This window comes from Pteronotus mesoamericanus, unplaced genomic scaffold, assembly GCF_021234165.1.
Source record: "Pteronotus mesoamericanus isolate MK-2021 breed Mesoamerican mustached bat unplaced genomic scaffold, CSHL_Meso_final contig_730, whole genome shotgun sequence".
In the NCBI taxonomy this organism is placed as follows: Eukaryota; Metazoa; Chordata; class Mammalia; order Chiroptera; family Mormoopidae; genus Pteronotus; species Pteronotus mesoamericanus.
In genome coordinates, this window is record NW_026555246.1 from 600,048 (window position 1) to 618,648 (window position 18,601).

The following is an 18,601-nucleotide window of genomic DNA, read 5'->3' on the forward strand; positions in this document are numbered from 1 at the left end:
CGCACTGCGCCTGCGCCTGGATGACCCCGCCGAGCCGCCGTCTCGTCCCGCAGGGCGCATGCCCGCGGTGCGTACCCGCCCGTCCCGTTTGCGAACCTCCGCGCGTGCGTGCCTCGTCTCAGCCTGAAGGACGACGCCACCTAGAGCTCGCGGCTGGCAACGTGCAACCCACCCGCCGAGATGCGCATGCGCAAATTTCCAAGTGCTACGGTGAGCCGCGAAGTGAGGCTTGCGCCATTCCCCATTCTGCGGAGAGCGGTGGGCGGGGAAAGCGACGCGCCGGCGCACTGAAGGGGAGTGTCTGGTGTCTGCTGCGCGTGCGCTGGCTGTTCTCCGGCGCTGTCGCGAGTTCCTAGGTTATGTCCTCAGTCTCCTCTTCGCTGTTCTTGGCTGGGCCCCTTCTGGCCCCGACTCCCTCTCAGAACTCCTTTCTCGCTTCGGACATGCTTCATTAGGAACTCTGTTTTGCTTAATTGCTCCCTCCTCGTCATAATTTGGCACCCGTGGGGAGCTCCTTCCATTTCAGCAAGCTCAGGGTTGGCCAAGGGCAGGTTGGAGAGGGAGGGGTAGGTCTCCGGGCACTGGGAATCCTGCAGCGTGACCCCCGACCTCGGCGACTGGGCCAAAGTCAAGGCAAGGGTTTCCCGTCATATTGGCCTGGGACATCTTAAGACTTTTCACCCCCGAGACGTCCCGCCTTCAGAATGTGAGCCCAGCTCCTGGACAATGCAGAAGACTGGCCGTGGAGTTAGGTGCTTCTGCCTGGCGTTCCTGCAGCCTAAATATTCCTTTAACAGGTCTGAAGGGCGCTGTGAAAATGTCCCCATCTGAACTCCTGGGTCCCCGAAGAGTAGCATGACTCTGTTCTTAAGGTGCCAGGAAGAGAATTGCATTTTGCAAACACGTGGCAAGTGGCCAAGCTCAGGAGGTCAGGGTCAGGCAGGCTGTACCAAGCGCCCTACAGACTCCTGGTCCAGCCTGGGGGACTCCTCTGGTGATTACTTACAGGCGAAGCAGATACAAAAGTATGGAGTCAGGAGGATAACAGGGAAGGTATAAGAAAGGGGGTTGTCCAGGAAAAAAGCTAGACAAGAGATGCCACGTAATTTCTCCAGATTATCTGAGGTCTCCAGAACAGAGACTTATACCCTTGATTGTGGTACCTGTGGCCACTTGCCTATAGTCTGGTGACATGGTCTAGACAGTGACGGGTGGACAAAGGACATCAGAAGGATAGTTCTGATAATTAGTATTGTTTATTTTTAAAAAATGTACCTTCCACAGCAGGTGTTCTTAACCTGGGGTCCACAACCCTTAGGATATCCACGAATAGCCCTTGGGGATCTGGAGGAATTTGTTGACTGTCTGAAATTGTTTGCAGAATTGTGCGTGAATGTATACACAAGCATTTTCCTGAGAAAGGAGGTGCTCAGCTTTCATCAGATTCTTGAGGATCTAGAGATCTAAAAAGGGTTCAGAATCCCTGCTGTAGATATCCAGATATCTCCTCTGTAGGTCATCATTTCCTAACATGCAGGCCTAGGACCACATGCATCAGAATTACCTGGATTGCTTATTTACAGGCAAGTTCCTGGCTTCCAGCCAAAGCTCCTGAGTGAGTCTTTCAGGGGTGGGGCCTGGGATGTTTCTGGGAATGTTGATTTTGATGCCTAGCCAAATAAGAGAACCTTGCTTCTGAATTCACGTGTCCATAGCAATCAACTTATATGTAAGGGCTTAACATCAAATAGGGGCAGTGTGTCCTGGTCGCTTGTATCTGTGTCCTCTTCTTGGCAGCGAGCCCCTGAGGTGAGCTGTTTGCGGGGTGGGGAGAGGATTGAAATCCTATTGGGACGTGTCCCCACCCTTTTTGTGGCACTGATTGAGCTGCACTGTCCAGAGGGAAGGCAGCCGTTCTGGCCCAGAGCTGGGGGCAGGCCAACCAGCCAAAGACAGAGGTGTGGTTTCGGTCTAAAAATCCTATGACTGAGTTAATCCCTCCGTGCCGTTCCACCCCGAATCCACAGCCTGCCATCTCACCAGATAAACCAGTCCCAGGATCTTGCCTGGGCCCCGCAGGCTGACATGTCAGCTCCTCCTCCTTGGCAGGGGCCCACCTGCCTTGAAGACAATGGTAGAGATTTTGTGACTGAAGCATCCAGAAAGCCTCTACCCCAACCTGCCCCTCCCTGGCTTCATTCCTCTTCCATCTTCTCCCGAACCTCTGCTGGCAGGCCCTCATAAAGGGTGTCCTCTACCAGAAGCCCCACCTTCTTGAGCCCTCTGCAGTTGCCCAGTTCTTCTGGCAGTGCCTCCAACCTGTTGCCCTTAAGCTCCAGGCGGCTGAGGACCCTGAGGGTCCCCACCTGGGGCGACAGCTGACTCAGGCGGTTGTGGCCCAGGAGCAACGTCCGAAGCTTACCGCAGCAGAAGAGCTCATCAGGCAGGGCCTCCAGGGCATTGTAGGAGAGAGCCAGGTGCTGCAGGTTCTGGAGGAGACCCAGCTCAGGTGGCAGGGAGTGCAGCCCGTTGTGGGTGACATCCAGCAGGCGGAGGCCAGAGCACATGCCCAGCTGAGGGGGTAGGGTCTCCAGTTTGTTGTGGCTGAGGTAGAGCTGCTCAAGGACCCGCAGTTTACGCACATGTTCAGGGACATAGGCAATCTGGTTGTGCCATAGCCTGAGTGTGACCAGCTTGCGACAGTGCTGGAAGCTGAGGATCTCCTCAATGGACCGCAGGTGGTTGTCCTTGAGATCAAGTTCCTGAAGTGCACCCAGGCTAAAGATGGCATGGGGGATGCGTTCCAGCCCACAGGCGACCAGCTCCAGCTCCCGCAGCACCGCCAGCTTCTTGAGGCTGTTAAGGGCCAGAAGGCGGGACCCATCGTTGTGCAGGCTAAGCCGCTGCAGGTGGCTGGCTATGTCGGTCACGCTGGCTGGGACCTTGCCAGCATTGCTCCGAAGAGACAGCACCTTGAGCTGCTTCAGCTCCCGGAGGCTCTCAAGGGTGGCAGCCTGAGCCAGCTCAGGGGGAAAGAGCCCCTCAAGGTGCAGCTCCTCCAGGCCGCGCAGCCCAAACACCCAAAGGGGCACCTCACGGAGCTCCTCGCATTTGATACGGATGACCTTCAGGCGGTCCCGCAGAAAGATCTGCAAGGAGAAGGGCAGCTTGGCAGGAGAGTGGAGCAGGCTGAGCTCCTGCAGGTGCACCAGCTGTGACAGGCTTGGGGGGAAGGTGATATCGGAGATGGCCTCCAGGCGGAGTGCCTCCATCTCTCGGAGCTCAAACACCGTGTCAGGAAGTCCTGGGAGCATGCAGAGCGCCAGCTCCAGCCGGCCCTTGGCGTTGCGCTGCAGTTTCTGCCGAAGTTTCTCAGGTGTCCACTCATGGTTGAGGTTGAGCTGCTTCAGTCGGCTCTCACTGACCTCAGAGAGGAAGACAGCAAAGCGCTTGGAGTAAAGCGGGTCATACTGGTCAATGAGGTGCAGCATGAAGGCAAAGTCGTTCTTGACGTCAGGAATGTCGTTCATGCCAGTCTCCTCCCGCACAGAATGGAAGGAGTACTCCTTGAGGGGCCGGTGGAAGAGCCAATAGAGTGTATAGAGGCAGGTGATCCCATAGACACACACAAAGGAGATGTAGCAGAAAGCCAGCTTGGAGAAGAGGTGGGCCTTGGTGTGGTTGCAGCAGAAGCTGGCGTAGCCTGTGAACCTTGAAGTCTCCACTGTGCAGGCCACCACGAAACTTATTTTCTCCACGTAGACGAGGTTGTAGACCAGGATGGCAAAGAACTTGCAGACTTTGAGCACTGTCTGCCTGATGTACATGGTATATAAGATGTCCCCCTCTTCCACATGTATGCGGAACTTCTTGACCTTCTCAAAGAGGGCTTTGGCCTGCTCGCCCTCCTTCTTGTCCAACAGGGTGACAGCAGGTGGCTCAGTCACCACCTTCTCAGGCTCTGTCAGCACCTTCTCTTTCTCACCCTCCCCTACCTTTCCTGGCCCTGCCTCAGGTGCCACGGTCACTGTTGCCCGTCCAGTGGTATGGCCTTTGCGGTTCTCCCCTGAGACCTCGGACAGGGCCCGCGTGGTCCATGGTGAGTCAAAACACTTGCCCAGGATGGAGGTGAAGTGTTCAATCTTGGAGCTGGTCCCAGGGAACTTGAACCAGAAGCTGGTGCAGACCATGAAGATCAGTGTGTGAATGACCACCAGGTAGGGGAAGTACTTGGGGTACCAGTGGAGGGCCTGCTCGTAGCAGAGCTGGTTAATGAAGCTGTACTGCTGCAGGTCCAGGTTGTTTTTGAGGCCGCTCACTTCGTGGAGACTCCCCATCTGTTCAGGGGCCCCCTGCAGCAGCAGTTGCTGACATGGGGTCTCAGATAGGTTCTCCTGGGGTTCATGACTGGGCAGACAGATGATCTTGTCCTGCGTCACCTGGGGATAGGGAAGAGGATGAAAGAAGGTGCGGGAAATTGGGAACTGGGAGAGAAGTAGGCTGAGATGGGAGGCCCTGATCCTTGACTGTCCCCAACTGGCTGCGACTTGTAGGGTCACTAAGCCTGAGCATCGGTCTTTGTCTGAAAAAAAAAAAGAGGTTGAATTGTGTCCCTCCTCAAAAAATGTTGAAGTCTTTACCCCCAATACCTGTGAATGTGGTGGTGTTTGGAAATAGTCTTTCCAGAGCAGGGAGGGTCCAGGTAAGATGAGATCATTAGGGCTGGCCCTAAGCCAATATGACTGTGCCCTTTTAAAAAGGGGAAGTTTGGACACACACACACAGAAGGAAAATGCTATGAAGATGTTGGAAGAACATCACCTATGAACCAAGCAATGCTTGAGGCCACCGGAATCTAGGACAGGCATGGGACGATTTCTCCCTGACAGCCCTGGGAAGGAACCAACCCTGTCAAAACGTTGATTTCAGACTTCTAGATTCCAGAACCATAAGACAATAAATTTCTGTGTAGGCTACCCAGTTGGTGATGCTTTTTGACAGCCCCAGCAAACTAATACGGTAACCGCAGGTCTTTCTAGGTTCTAGGGAAGTAAGTATTACACTGTAAAAGTATGGGCTGCTGTAGCTACGCGAAGGACTTTGGTGCTGCTGCCAGTGGTGGAGGGGATGGGAAGGCATCAGAACTGGTCCAGAGTGCAGGGGTCTCGGGTTTCCTCCTCCTTGGGGTAAGAGGAAGACTTCCGGAATTCCCCAGGCCCCTCCTCCGTCCCTCCAGACCACGCCCAAAGTCCCGCCCCTCAAGCCCCTCCCCTTACCTGAAGAGTGCAGCCGAAGACCCCAATCATGAGCATAGCCACCGTGAGGTATTCGGCCAGCACGTCCCACCAGGGTTTGAGTAACTTGAAGGCGGGCTGCTGCTCTGAGAAGTGCTTGAACTCGGCCACTGGAATCATCCTGCCTATGGGAGAGGAGCAGGTATAAGTGCAGAGACCTCAGGCCGGGGCACCCGGTGGTAGGGCCGGGAGAGGCCAGACAAACCCCTCTGCTCTGGATCTGCGCTCTGCACTGCCCAAATCTGGCAGAACCCAGGAGCTGTGCGTCCTCTCTCCTGCTCCCCCAGACCTCACCTCCTTCCTGGAGCCAAGCCACTGCCGTTCTCCCGGGACCTCTGCCCCAGTTTGAACCTGCTTGCCCTCCCGGAGCTCAGGAGGGGCTGTCCATCCACAGGGCCGCTGTCCCCCAGCCAGCCCGTGTGTCCTTTCAGAACCGGGGCATCTCCTCCCACCCCTAACTCAGAGCCAGGAAAAACTTCCTCTGCTCTCCAGGCTCCAGACACCAGCTCCCTCCACCACTGGACCAGAGGATGGCCCAGGGCTCAGGACTTCCGGGGCGTGGGCTGCCACCTCCTCGAGGGGAGCTTGGGGCACCACCTCCAAACTCTAACCGGAAAAGCCGGCTGGAGCCTGGCTCTGGTTACAGGCCTCAGGGGCAGGGAGTGGCAAAACTGGAGGCTGGTCAGCCCTGGGGCTGGGGCGAGGGTTGGGGTGGGGGTGGTGGTGACTAGGACACCTGGGTTTCTGGAGGGGCTAGTGCCCAGGATCTGAGGCAGGAAACAGACACCTGGGCTCTGAAAGGCAGAGGCAGGGGGTTGCCAGGGCAGGTGAGGCTGTGGCGGAGGATCAGGAAATGAAAAACTCTGGAGAGAGCCAGCGTGACACCTACGACCAGGACAGGACTTGGCTGCCAGGCCCCTGGGCAGCCAGCCCACTGTCTGTCCCTTGGTTTCATTTTAGACCAAGGTATCATTATTCCCGATACAGATGGCCAGGTGCAAGTCACACGAAGGCCACAAGCTGGGACCCAGCAGCCACCCTCTTCTTCCCTCCCTGAGGCTGGAGGTGGAGGGAGAGGGAGGCAGCAAGGCCACCACTGCCTCTGAGGGGGCTCCTAGGCTGCCCGCCCCTCCCAGTGTCCACGGTCCCCAGTATACAGCCCTCATTTCTCCCAAAGAGTTTCTGGAGCCTGCTGTCCTCATCCTGATAGCCTCACTGAATGCAGGTGGGGCAGGCAAGGGAGCGCGCAGGCCGCCAGCCGGGTCCTCCAGCCCTCTATCCATCTCTAGGGGGAGCCTGACCCAGTCCCACACCCGGCCAAGTGCCCTGACACCTCCATACCTTCACTTTCTGTCCCTTCTACCCTTGAAAGCCTTGAGGTGACTCCTGGGTGAGGACTAGGTAGGAGTGGGTGGGGGTGGAGGATGCAGGCCCCACCCACTTGATCCCATCAGAGACTCCCACCACTGTACCAGATGGGGATGAGCTAGAAAGGAGTGGGCACATGCCTGTTCACTGGCCCCCTGACTCAGGACTGACTCACCCCGCACCAGGCACACGCGAGGAGCTGCACAGAGAACACAAGATCCCTTACACAATGGCTCACCCTTCAGGCTCAGCTTTATGCTGACCAAAACGAAAAGCCACGTAAAAGTGCCCCAGTGCGTTCCAGTTGGCCTTCCCAGGGAATCTGACAGAAACACACCCAGAGCCTCTTAACAGCCCCCAGTGGCCAAAAGCACAAGGCAGCCACCTAAAGGGTCCCTGGGGACACCGGTGCACGCGGGCAGAAGGGCACGCACACAGTGGAGGGGAGGCCAGGACCAGGGAGACACCATACGCCCTTCTCCACTCCCTGCTACCCACTGTTCCCCCTGCCCTGGCTATCTGTCCCCGCAAGGGACACTGCTCAGCTGCTTAATCGAAGAACAGTAACTCTGGGGGCTGTAGCAGAAATGCCACACGCAGAGTCAGGCACTAATTTCCTACCTGAGCCTCTGCCACACTTCAGGATCCATCTCACAACAGTGGAAGCTCCCTTCTGGGGTCCACAACCAAAGGCAGCCAGGCAGAGACCTCCAGTTGCTCAGCAGATGGCCCGGTGGTTCCCATGGAACAAGGCGCATACACAACACCATCAGAGGCAGACACGAGACGTTATCATTATGTGTCTCCATGACTCAAACTTGATTGTCGCAACCTGCCATTAAGCTTCCACAGACACAGTGCTGGCCCCCCTCTGTCTGAATAGGGTGGGTGGGAGGATCCAGAGAACCGGACCTTTGGGATGGGGAAGGACCCTAAGAAAAACAGTGGGGCCACACACGCAACTTAAAGCCACCCGATGCTCTCAATGCCCTGGGAGCATGAGTGTTGGAAACCCTCTTTCTCCAGGCTTAAAGGGAGAGGAATAACTTGCTCAAGTTTTCACAGTCACAAATGGCATTTGAGGCCCAAGCCCCAGGTTCCACCTGTCTGATTGCATCCACTCTGTTCCATTCTGGGAGGAAACCTTTCACAGACACCAACCAACATCTCTGCCCAAAGACCCTCAGGAGCGGGTGCGGGGATGAGATGAAGGACGGCTGCTCTGAACTCCAGATTCCGGAGAGGCAGTCCGTCGGCCGAGCCCCGGGGCCAGGCCCCCTTCCCAGCCTTAGCTCCCACACCTGACTCGGTTCTCCTCTCTCAGACCCTCCCCAAGCTCCCAGATTGTCTCCCAAAACATGGCAGTGGTGGGTTCTCCTGGTCCAGCCCCTGTCCCCACTCAACAGTCCACACTGAGGGGCAGGGGAACACGGCAGCCGTCGTCAGCCCGAACAGGCCTTGGAGGGCACGGGGTCCAACATTTGGCTTTTACACAAGGGAGAAACTGAGGCTCGGTTTTGGGGGGTGCCCTTTAGTAGCATATCTTGGGTGGAGGTCCCGCACCTGGCAACTCCCGACCCAGTGCTTTTCCAAGCTGCCTTGCCAGGACTTGGGGGTCTGGGGAATCTTTAGGTTCAAGAGTCCTGGAGGGGGCAGCCTGGTGAAGACTCCAAGTGGTGGTTCTGGGGCCTTGAGGGGCTCCCAGAGATGAGTTGTTGCTGTTGTCTCGCAGCCAAGGAGAGGGGAGCATGAAGAAGACCTCCGCCACCCCAGCCCAGGGGTGGCACCCAGCCTGCTGATCCTCACTCTGTCGTTGTCCTGTCCTGAGCCCTCGGCCCGACCAGGGCCTAACCTCTTCCTGCCCCCACCTCCTCCCCAGCTCCTTCGCAGCCGGGCGGGTGGCGGTGGGCCCAGGACACAGTGCAGCCGTACTTGGGGCAGTCCCCCCGTGGGCCCGACCCTCACCCTGCAACCTGGTTCCCAGCGGTGGAGAGAGCCACCTACTCACCGCTCCGGGCGGAGCTGGGCCCAGCTCCTGGGTCCCTGCTCCCGCAGAGTCAGTCCCGGGCCAGGCTGGGTGAATCAGGGCGGGCGGGCAGCAACCCGGGGCCGCCCCGTCCCGCCCCGCCCACCTGACGTCTCAGCCCTGCCTCTCTCCCAGGTGTCCCCCGACTCCGGGCGCCCGGGAATCGCCGAGAAGCGGGACCCTAATCCTGCTCTCCCCCGGTGGCCTGGGGGACGGCCCTAGGAGCAGGGTCCCCGAGCTCTGGGCTCGGCTGCCGTCAGGAGGCACCTGGCCTGGGGCACACGTATGAGGTGGATTGGAGGCACTGCGCACCGGCCGGGCGCTCTCCTTGGAGCCAAGCTGTGTAGACGCGGTCAGAAAGCGTGGAAGGGCCTCCTCCTTCACCCACCCCAAGGTGCAGCCACCTGGCTTTGAGGTCTAACCAGGGAACCAGTGACCAAGGTCCAGGGGAGAAGAAGAGGGTTTCTCGTTCCTGCTCCCAGCACTCAGAGGAGCCGGGCAGAGTGGGGTGCTTACCTGTCACACCCGCCCGGACTGGAGGCGGGCTGTCCACCGGGGGTTACATCTGGAGTGAGCTGAAGCCAGGTCTTTGGGTGCTCTGTGGGTGGGTGCAGGGGTCAGAGGGCTCCGGGAGATGGGGCTGGCGTCCAGGCTGAGAGGCCGTCTTCTAGAAAGAATGACTCTGTCTCTCCATGTCCAGCCTTTTCTCCCCCCGCCCCCCGCCCCCAGGGAGGACTGGGCTGGGTCCTAGACTCGCCAATTCCCAATTCAGCCTGGAGGTGCAGGCAGTTGAACCTTGGTCTGTTTTGTCTACAGAACAAGGAAGGGGATCTAGACTAGAATGGGAAGGGGAGACCCCACCCGCACTGGGACAGCCCAGTCAGAGGCCCCAGAGTTCACCAGATTAGACACCTCCTGAGACCCTGAAACCTTGGAGGTTGGGACTCCCTACGCTTTAGGTTCCTCTGCAAAACTCTGCAATGGGCGCCCCTTTCAGGACTCCACCTCCATTAAGCCCTGGGCTCCCTCTGAGGTGCCATCTGAGACAAAGCACTTTCTGCCTTCCACTCAGTGGCCTCTTCCTGCTCCAAGAAGGCCCTTGATATCCAGGTCCTGGGCTTGTTTCTGGCTTTGTTCTGGAATGAGCACCCAGCTTGGCAGACTTATGCAAGAGTCTGAGTTCGCTGGGCTGGAAGCCCCGTTAATAACCCCAGGCAGGAGTCTCTTCTGCTCCCCGTAATGTCCCCAACACTTGGAATGGTGCCAGGCACCCAGTGGTGGGCATTCAGTTCACGATGGATAGGTGGATGATTGAGCTGTTACCTTAATTCAGGCTCTTCTGATTGCAGACAATGAGACAAAGAACTGGATGCAAATAGTTTATCTCAGGGGTGATCCCAGCCATCACCGATGGTGGGGCGGCGGGGACATGACCGTGGCAAGGGAGGGAAGCCAGGAAGCCTTAACGAGGGGGCATCAATGAGGGTGAATGAGCAGGTTGTCACTGTGGGAAACTGGGGCTCCTTCTGGGGAATGCTGGGAGATGGTGGGAGGCACCTCCTAGTTGGGGCGCTGATGTCCAGGCCTGGTTTGCCTTGGCTGAGGGCTGCTCTGGAGAAAGGGGATGGAGGGGCATTCACTCTTGGGTAGTTTTGACTTCCCTGCATGTGGGAACCATGGGTGCTCAGGTGTTACAGAGGGGCCCTAGGGCGTCTGCCATAGGTATCGACACTCAGGAGGAATGGCTGGGTCACGGGACACGCATACTCCCAGTGCTTTCCAGTGGTTCTCCAGAAAGACTGCCCACTCTATGTCCCCGCTGGGAATGCGGGAGGTTTCCCATGTCAATAATACCCAACTTTAAAAAGCATTGTGTTAAAATACATCTAACAGAACTTAGCATCTTAATCATTTTTGAAAAGATTTTATTTATTTTTCGAGAGGGGGAGAAAGAGAAACATCAACATGTGGTTGCCTCTTGTGCACCTCTTACTGGGGACCTGGCCCGCAACCCAGGCATGTGCCATGACTGGGAATTGAACCAATGACCCTTTGGTTTGCAGACCAGCACTCAATCCACTGAGTATCTTAACCATTTTTAAGTGTACTGTTCAGTGGCATTAAGCGCATTCACAGTGTTCTGAAACCACCACCCTCATCCATTTCTAGAACTTTCTCATCTTCCTAAACTGAAACTCTGTCACTGTTAAACATTAACTCCCCTTCCCCCTCCTTCCCAGCCCCTGGAATCCACCTACTACTCTCTGTCTCTATGGATTTGACTCCTTAAAGAACCTCTTATAAGTAGAATCATACAATATTTCTCCTTTTGTGGCTGATCTAGTTCACTGAGCATAATATCTTCAAGTTGCATTCATATTGTAGCCTGTTTCAGAATTTCCTTCTTTTCGAAAGCTGAATAATCTTCCATTGTATGGCTAGACCACATTTTGTTGACCCCTTCCTCCATCGACAGCACTTGGGTTGCTTCCACCTTTGGTCATTGTGGAGAATGCTGCTGTGATATGAGTGTGTAAACATCTCTGGGAGTCTCTGTTTTCACTTCTTTTGGGTGGGTTGCTGGATCATATGGTAGTTCTGTTTTTAACTTTTTGAGGACCCTTCATACTGTTTTCCACAGCAGCTGCACCATTTTACATTCCCACCAACAGCGCTCAAGTTTTCCCATTTCTCCACATTTTCACCAACACTTGTATTTAATACTCGGCTTCTAAGGTTTTGTGAACCTGAGGTGAGTGGTTAGCTATTGCCATGTAACAAATCACCCCCAAGCCTACCAGCCTAAAACAACAGGTATTCATTGCCTCACAGATTCTGAGAGTCGGGAGTCCAAGAGTGGCTACAATGGGTGGTCCAACAGTCTCTCTCCCCCAGCAGCTCCCAACAACCGCTGTTTTGCTTTCTGCCACCAGAGATTAGCTTGCATTTTCCAGAATGTTCTATAAATGGAATCATACAGTGAAGTGTGTGTGTGGCTTCTTTTGTTCAGCAGAGTATTTCTGAGATTTGTCCCTGGTTTGAGTTTCCTGGTACTGTAGTCTGTTGCTTGTTACTGCTGAGGCATATTCCATTATAGGGGTTGCAGGGTGTGTTTGGTTTGCATAATGCATCCCCTTGTTGATGGACCAAATCTGAGGAATGTTCTTATGTGAGGGCAGAGTCCAGGTCTCAGTGAAATGCAGGATGCACTGACTTTCGCCTTGGAGGGACCCTCGTCCTGCAGAAGTCAGCAGGTCAGGCCTCAGAGCGGGCAGCTGTGACTCAGGAGGGCACTGCAGCTGAACAGACGAGCAAGCAAGGCGGGGGGCCCGGCTGCTGCCCTGCCGGGAGGGACTCACACAGGCGACCCTCAGTAGACCTGGGGATGATATGAGGCCCGGAATGATCCAGTCCAGAGGGCAGCATCCTGGGGGCTGTGGGGAGCATCTCTCCCAAGCTGGAGGGAGGGCTCCTTGAAAAGATGGATTTTCAAGGTTGGCTTCCACCACACAACGCAAGGCACTCAGTTCTGACCCTGGCCTCTCTCTCTTCCATCCCCTGAACCTCAACTGCGGATACAACCCCTGACTTGAGAAAACACAAACCCCTGCTTTGGGCACACCTGAAAGTTTGGGGTTGGTCTCAGCCATTTAACACCAACGTGTGCCTGGCCCTGCCCCGTGGTTCTTATCGTGGTTGCAGGGAGCCCCACAGGGCCTGGGAATTACATGACATGCCTGGGGCCACAGTGTGGCTCTGGGTGTGGAGGGGAGAGGGAAAGCGGCCTGCGGTTCTTTCACTGGGGTAGAGGGTGGAGGCCTTGGGTTTCATGAGCTCCTGAAGTCACTCTTTATTGGTGAATTTAAAGCGTGGAAAGAAAAAAGGTCAACCAAGATCTTTAAAACAAAGGAGCCTCAGTGGGGGAGGTAGCCTTGCTCTTCATGTGCTGTGTGGCTGGCAACATGTTGGTTGGAGGTGGGCATCCTTGAGGTGTATTCCTCTGCAATCGAAGTTTAATCAGGCCCCTGCATTACAAAAAAAGAACCCCCCCCCACAAACTTGCATGGCTCACATACACCTAGTTAGGTCCACTCTTCCCTCCCCCGATGGCAGGCTCACCCTGGTACCAAGTGCCACTCTCCCTGGTCCTGTGCTCAGAAGCCCCCTGAGTTCAGGGAAAGGGCGAGCTGCTCCTGTAGTGTGCGTGTGTGTGTGTTGGGGGTGGGGGCACACACACGTGATGGGGAAGAAGGGACGGGGCATAGGGAGCTGCTTCTTTGGGATGGGGATAGAGTGGCTGAGCGTTTGGACAGATGAGACATGGGGCAGAGAGCACAGTATGTACGTGGGGGGAACAGGAAGGTGTGGGAGGGCGCCCGGCCTCAGTTGGCCAGCATAGGACACCTGAGGATGGCCACCTCCCTCTGAATACTCCCATGCCTTCCACACCACAGCCCCCTACCAAGCTCCTCCACTGAGACCCCTGCAGGAGCTGAAGTCACCAGAATGAAACAACCTACACCCCGCTGGCTGGGCTGGGAAACCTCAGGGGGAATCTTCTCGGCTCCTTCAGGCGCCTGTTTTGACACCTCCCAGCCTCTGACAGTGTTGGTTTCCCAAAGCCTCGCTCTGCTCGGAAGCCTTTACTGACCTGACCTTGCTCCTTCATGTGACTTGGGAGGGTGCGTAGGGTGGGTGTACCTTGCCCTGCAGAAGACTGGGTCACCTCTCACCATAGGTTTCTCTCTCCCTCCTGACCTTCCTTCCTTCCTCTCTTCCCCCAAATTCAGGGTTTGCCCCTTAATTCCCAGGCCGCATTCTCCCAGTAGTCCTCTCCACCACCAGGTAGGGGGGTTCCTGGGGTCTGGGAAAGCCTTTGGGTATGAGAGGGGCGGTTGCCTCCGGGGACTCTGGGGGACCTGGCCTCCTTAGTCGCGAAGACCAGGACAGTGACCAAGGAAACCGAACACCCGGACTGGTCGATGAGGCCGAGGCGCGATGGTCCCGCCCCCTGGTTGCCAGGGCTGTGTGTGTGTGTGTGTGTGTGTGTGTGTGTGTGTGTGTGTGTGTGGTGGTGGTGGTGGTGGTGGTGGTGGTGGTGGTGGTGGAGGTGGAGGTGGTGTGGTGGGGAGGCCGGATCGGTGACCTCAAGAGATTCCCTCCTCCTCCTAGTCCCCTTGGGTTGGGTCGCGGGTACTCAGGCGCAGCCGCCCCTCCCTCCAGCGCGCTCCCGCCGCCTCCCTGGTCTGGATCCGGCGCGTGCGCCCCCCGTCTCGCAAGCCCGCGGTCTAGGGGCGGGCCCGGCTCCCTGCGCCACCGCCCGCAGCCCCCTCCCCTCGCCTGCTTGCTGCTCGCGGCCGCTTAGGCGCTGCCACACAGCCCCACCCTAGGCGACCCTGCGTGGAGCAGCAGGAGACCCGAGACGGAGGTGAGCGCGGCGCTAGCAGGTGGAGTGGGCGCGGACTGGGGCTCTGCTGGGCGAGGGGGATGAGCTCCGGACGCAGTTCTTTGTCTCCCCGAGCCCGTGCGCGGGCAGCTGGGGCCGCTCCTCCTCCCGGCAGGTGCCGGCGTCCCTCGAGGCTGGCGAGGGGACCCGGGCGTTCGCTCTCGTCCCCCAACCGCATCTGGAGCCTGTGTCAGTCCTCTGTCCCCGAGGCTGATGGTCTGGGTCCCTACGGGTCGAGGGGTAGGGTCGTGGATCTCCGGTGCTGAAAGAGAGCAGAAACAGGACAAGGGGGAGGGGTGGTTGGGACAGGCAGGGTCTGGAGGAGAGTGATGGGGGTGGGACTTGGGGACAGCCAAGAGCAGCTGGGCTGGTGAGTGTGTGGTTGGGTGGGAGGGAAGTGGATCGAGGCCGAGGTTTGCGCGCCCATGGGCGGCGAGTTGAGGAAGGAGCAGTGAGGTACCAGGACCCAGGTCCCTGCAGGCTGTGTACGGTGCAGGACCTGGGATGCTGACCGGTGTGTCTCCTCATCAGGTACGGGATGGACAAGAGGGACAGGGCCAGGGCAGGGGCAGCTGCGCAGACCGCGGCTTCTCGCCCTCCTGGCCTTCGGAAAACCCCCAAACCTCCAGGGTCTCCTCGACCGCCTCCCCCAGTAACCCCCGCGGCCCTCCGAGTTCTGGGAGCGGCAGGAGCTGTGGGGCGAGGGCCCCTGGCGGAGCGATCCGGGGCCGCCCGGGCAGCCGCTCTCCTGGAAGCCGCTCCTCCCGGGAGACCCGCGCGGACCGCTGGGACAGGTCCCGGAAGCCCAGGTACCCCAGCCCCTTTTCCTGATTCCGACCCCACCTCCCTGTTGCCCTCTCCTTCTGAGGGACCAGACTCGCTCTGCTTTCTGGGGCGCCGCTTTGACTCAGCCTCTTCCAGCAGCCTCCAGACCCCCAGGGGCGGAGAGAGGGGCGCGGACCCCCGCCAAGAGCCCTGGCCCAGGCTCCATCTCTAGCCCGGGACGTGTCAGCGGGACCACCAGGTAACACCTCCCCCTCCCCCGCCAAGGGTTAGCGTCACTCTCTGGAATCATTTCACACATGGCGTGGGAACACTCGCAGATCACTGGGCGCGAATTGGGGGAAAGCCACTCAGGCGTCAGAGAGCCCGTATGCCCCATTTCGCAGATGAGAAAGTGTGAACTTTGGAGGTTAAACAAGGAAGGGGGGCTTTGCCCTGAGCACGCCCCCCTCCCCACCCCCGCCGCCAGGCTAGGCCCGCTTGGGCAGAAAGGGCTCCGGCCCTCAGCTGAGGAACCTATGGGCAGAGGAAAACTCCCAGAAACTTCCAGAAGGAGTGCCCTGAGTGCGGGGGCACGGAGAGGTATGTGACCTGGGGAGAAGTGGGGTTCCTGGGCAATGAGGAGGACCAGCCTGGAAGTATCGATGACCCTTTGGCCTTCCGCTTTGTCCCTAGACTCTTCTGAGCCCACCACAGGCGCCTCTTCCCCAGCCATCTCCAGTCGGTATCGGGGTGTGGGTGCTGAGGTGGGGCCCCCCCGGGCAGCTGCGAATGCACGGCCGCGACCGCCGGCCGAAGTCCCCAGGAAGTCAGTGAGCAGTGCCCCGGAGCAGCGTAGTACCGCGGAGCCGAACCCCGCTGCCAGGAGGCGACCCAGTTCCGGCGGAGGCCTCCAGAGGCCAGCCTCGCGCCCCCTGGGATCCGGCGCCACCCCTTTGTCCTCTCCAGCCCGCTCCCGGGCCTCGCTGGGTGGAACATCCCGGACGCTGGGGCACCCCTCGCAGGCCAAGTCGAAAGGACTGCAGGCTCAGCGTCCCCCGCAGGCCGCACCCCCAAGGAAGGGCGCAGCCATCCTTCAGAGCCTTTCCCCTCCTTTGGCCGGGTCACCTCCACCGTGTCCGACCGCACAACTGGCACCTCCTGTCCACAACCCAGCCACTCTGCGGAGCACTCCTCTCTTTCCACCGACCGCGCCTCCCTCCCAGGCCCGTACCTGTCCGTTGGCCACGCCCTTCCCACTAGCCCCTCCTCCCTCTGCTCCACCCTCTCCACAGCCCCTCCCCACTCCGCCAGCCCCACTCACACATCTGGGTACATCCTTTCCTGAGGCACCCGTCTCTCCCACGGCCACTTTTCTGCCTTCATTCTCTCCTTCAGGTTCACCCCCTCGGCAGAGTACGTCCCCCACCCAGGTCTCTATGGCTTTGCACCCTCTTTCAGCTCTCGCCTCTCCTTTGACTGCACCTCCTTTGTCAACTCCTCTGTCACCCGCCACGCCCCCTCTACAAGCGCCTGTCACTCAGGCAAGGTCTCCGCGGAACTTACCCTCGCCCGTAGCCACGGACGCACCGCAGTTTTCTCCTCTGACCACGCCCCCTCCATTGGCCTGTCCTTTGTCTCCGCCCCCCCCTCAGGCCACGCCCGAGGTACTGGCCACACCTCCCACGCAGGAGCCTCTTCGGGCCACATCCACCTCGCAGGCTCCTCCCCTGGGCACACACCCTCTTCAGGCCACGCTCTCTCTGGTCCTGCCCCCTCTACAGGCCCCACCTTCTCTGGCCTCAACAGCTCTGCAAGCCCCACCCTCTCCTCTGGCCACGCCTCCTGAGCAGAGTGCCTCTTCTTTGGCCACACTTTCTCTACAGGTCACTCCCTCTTCTCAGACCCTGCCCCCTCTACAGGGTTCTCTTTCTCTTGCCTCATCACCTTTGCAGGCCACTCCCTCACCGGCCGGGTCCCCTTTGCAGGCCATGCCTTCTTTCCTGGCTATGGCCCCTGCGCAGCCACAAACTCTGTCCTTGCCTCCTCTGCAACAAGACCCGCCCTCTCCCATGGCCACCCCCCCTCCTCCGGCTCCCCCTTCTCTGGCCTTGCCCCCTCTGCAGGCTCCTCCCTCTCCTCCTGCTTCACCCTCTCTTCAGACGCCACGCCGGCCCCCGACCCCGGGTCCCGATGCCCCGATCCCGGGACCACGGCTGACGCTGGCGCTGGCCTCAGCCCCGCCGCCACCGCCCTCGCGCAGCCCGTCCAGTACGCTGAGCGGCCCGGACCTGGCGGGCCACAGCAGCAGCGCCACAAGCACACCGGAGGAGCTGCGCGGCTACGACAGCGGGCCCGAGGGCGGCGCTGCAGCCTCCCCGCCCGCCGACGCGGAGCTCGCCGCCTGCCACCCGGCTGCCTGGAGCCGAGGTCCCGCTCCGCCAGTGGCCGTCCGCGGCACCCCGGGTAAGCAGCCCTCCAGCCCGGCGGAGCTGTGCCGTTGGCCAGGTACCGGAATGTGGGTGGGCGGGGTCGGAGGCGCGGCTGCGCATCTAGGGGGCGGGGCAGGCGGGCGGGGGCAGGGCTGGGCTCCACTCTCCCTCCACCTAGCTTCCCGCTTCTCGCTGCAGGAGTACCCCTGCCTTGGCCTCCGGCTGCTGGGTCCGGCTCTGCTGACGGCCTGTGCACAATCTACGAGGCTGAAAGGCCCGAGTCGACGACCTCCGCCCCGGGACCGCTGGATCCCGGGCCCGGGCCCGGCGCGGGTGGTGGGAAGGCGGCGGCCGGGGCAGGGGCGGGGACGGCCTCGCGCGGCGTGAAGCCCGCGCGCCTGGGGGAGCTGCCGCTGGGGGCTCTGCAGGCGAGCGTCGTGCAGCACCTGTTGAGCCGGACGCTGCTCCTAGCGGCGACCGAAGGTGCCGCTGGCGACCGCGGCGGTGGCCCGGGGACTGCTGGGGGTGGTGGCGGCGGCACGGCGGGTGCCCGGACTGCGCTCAGCGATGCTGAACTGGGTCGCTGGGCCGAACTGTTGTCTCCCCTGGACGAGTCCCGCGCCAGCATCACCTCGGTCACCAGCTTCTCCCCGGACGACATGGCTTCCCCGCAGGGTGACTGGACCGTGGTGGAGGTGGAGACCTTCCACTGAGCCTGACCACAGCCCCGCTCACCGCACTCCGCCCCTGCCTCTGCGTCCGCCCCGCGGCTACGCCTCTTTGTCTTAGATGCTGGTCCCCTCCTTCTGCAGTCCGAATCTCCGTGCGTTGGTCTCAGCCCCTTAGAGCGATGCCCTAGAATTTTGTCCCAGGTTCGCGACACATTTACACCTTCGGCCAAGGTCCTCCCCTCGAGCTTCGCCCCTTTGGCCTAGGACATGCTCGGGCTTTCCCTCGAGCTCCGCTCCCTCCCTAGGCTTAGGCCCCATCCCGTGTCCAGTGTATTGTCTGCCGCGCGCGCAATAAAGCTGGGACACGGCAGCCTGTGCGCCTTTGCTGTCGCGGGCGTGGGGTGGGGCCGGAGATGCCGAGCCCGGTCTCGCGCGGCATGTCCCCTCCCCACCACGTGCGTGAATGTAGGTTTTTGACTCTCTGACCTCTAGTGGACACTTTAGGCACAGGAGGGACCCAGGCGAGTCCACACCACCGAGTGGGTAAGCTAGTGCGTGGCCAGCCTGGACGAAGGACTCACGCTCCTCTCACGCTGGGCCGG

At 59.5% G+C, this 18,601-nt stretch overlaps 2 protein-coding genes across 2 annotated transcripts; one reads left to right on the forward strand and one right to left on the reverse strand.

The window, feature by feature from the left end:
* Positions 1-2,103: 2,103 nt before the first annotated feature.
* Positions 2,104-8,741, reverse strand: LRRC8E (leucine rich repeat containing 8 VRAC subunit E). Its single transcript, XM_054583364.1, has 3 exons — positions 8,671-8,741; positions 5,277-5,419; positions 2,104-4,439 (listed from the first exon to the last, which is right to left on the reverse strand). The coding sequence occupies exons 2-3, from the start codon at positions 5,412-5,414 to the stop codon at positions 2,196-2,198; spliced, it is 2,382 nt and encodes a 793-aa protein (XP_054439339.1). The 5' UTR covers positions 5,415-5,419; positions 8,671-8,741; the 3' UTR covers positions 2,104-2,195.
* Positions 8,742-14,672: 5,931 nt separating this feature from the next.
* On the forward strand, positions 14,673-18,340 carry PRR36 (proline rich 36). The gene is made up of 8 exons (XM_054583351.1): positions 14,673-14,943; positions 15,059-15,158; positions 15,387-15,499; positions 15,593-16,019; positions 16,295-16,445; positions 16,552-16,782; positions 16,885-17,362; positions 17,527-18,340. The coding sequence occupies exons 1-8, from the start codon at positions 14,673-14,675 to the stop codon at positions 18,039-18,041; spliced, it is 2,286 nt and encodes a 761-aa protein (XP_054439326.1). The 3' UTR covers positions 18,042-18,340.
* The last annotated feature ends 261 nt before the right edge of the window (positions 18,341-18,601 follow it).

Coding starts and splice junctions, on each gene's coding strand:
- LRRC8E (XM_054583364.1), bottom strand. CDS start 5,414: ATGATTCCAGTGGCCGAGTTCAAGCACTTCTCAGAGCAGCAGCCCGCC. Junction 4,440..5,276: donor TCTTCGGCTGCACTCTTCAG/GTAAGGGGAGGG, acceptor CCCTATCCCCAG/GTGACGCAGGACAAGATCAT.
- PRR36 (XM_054583351.1), top strand. CDS start 14,673: ATGGACAAGAGGGACAGGGCCAGGGCAGGGGCAGCTGCGCAGACCGCG. Junction 14,944..15,058: donor GACAGGTCCCGGAAGCCCAG/GTACCCCAGCCC, acceptor CTCTTCCAGCAG/CCTCCAGACCCCCAGGGGCG. Junction 16,446..16,551: donor GCGCCTGTCACTCAGGCAAG/GTCTCCGCGGAA, acceptor CCCCCCCCTCAG/GCCACGCCCGAGGTACTGGC.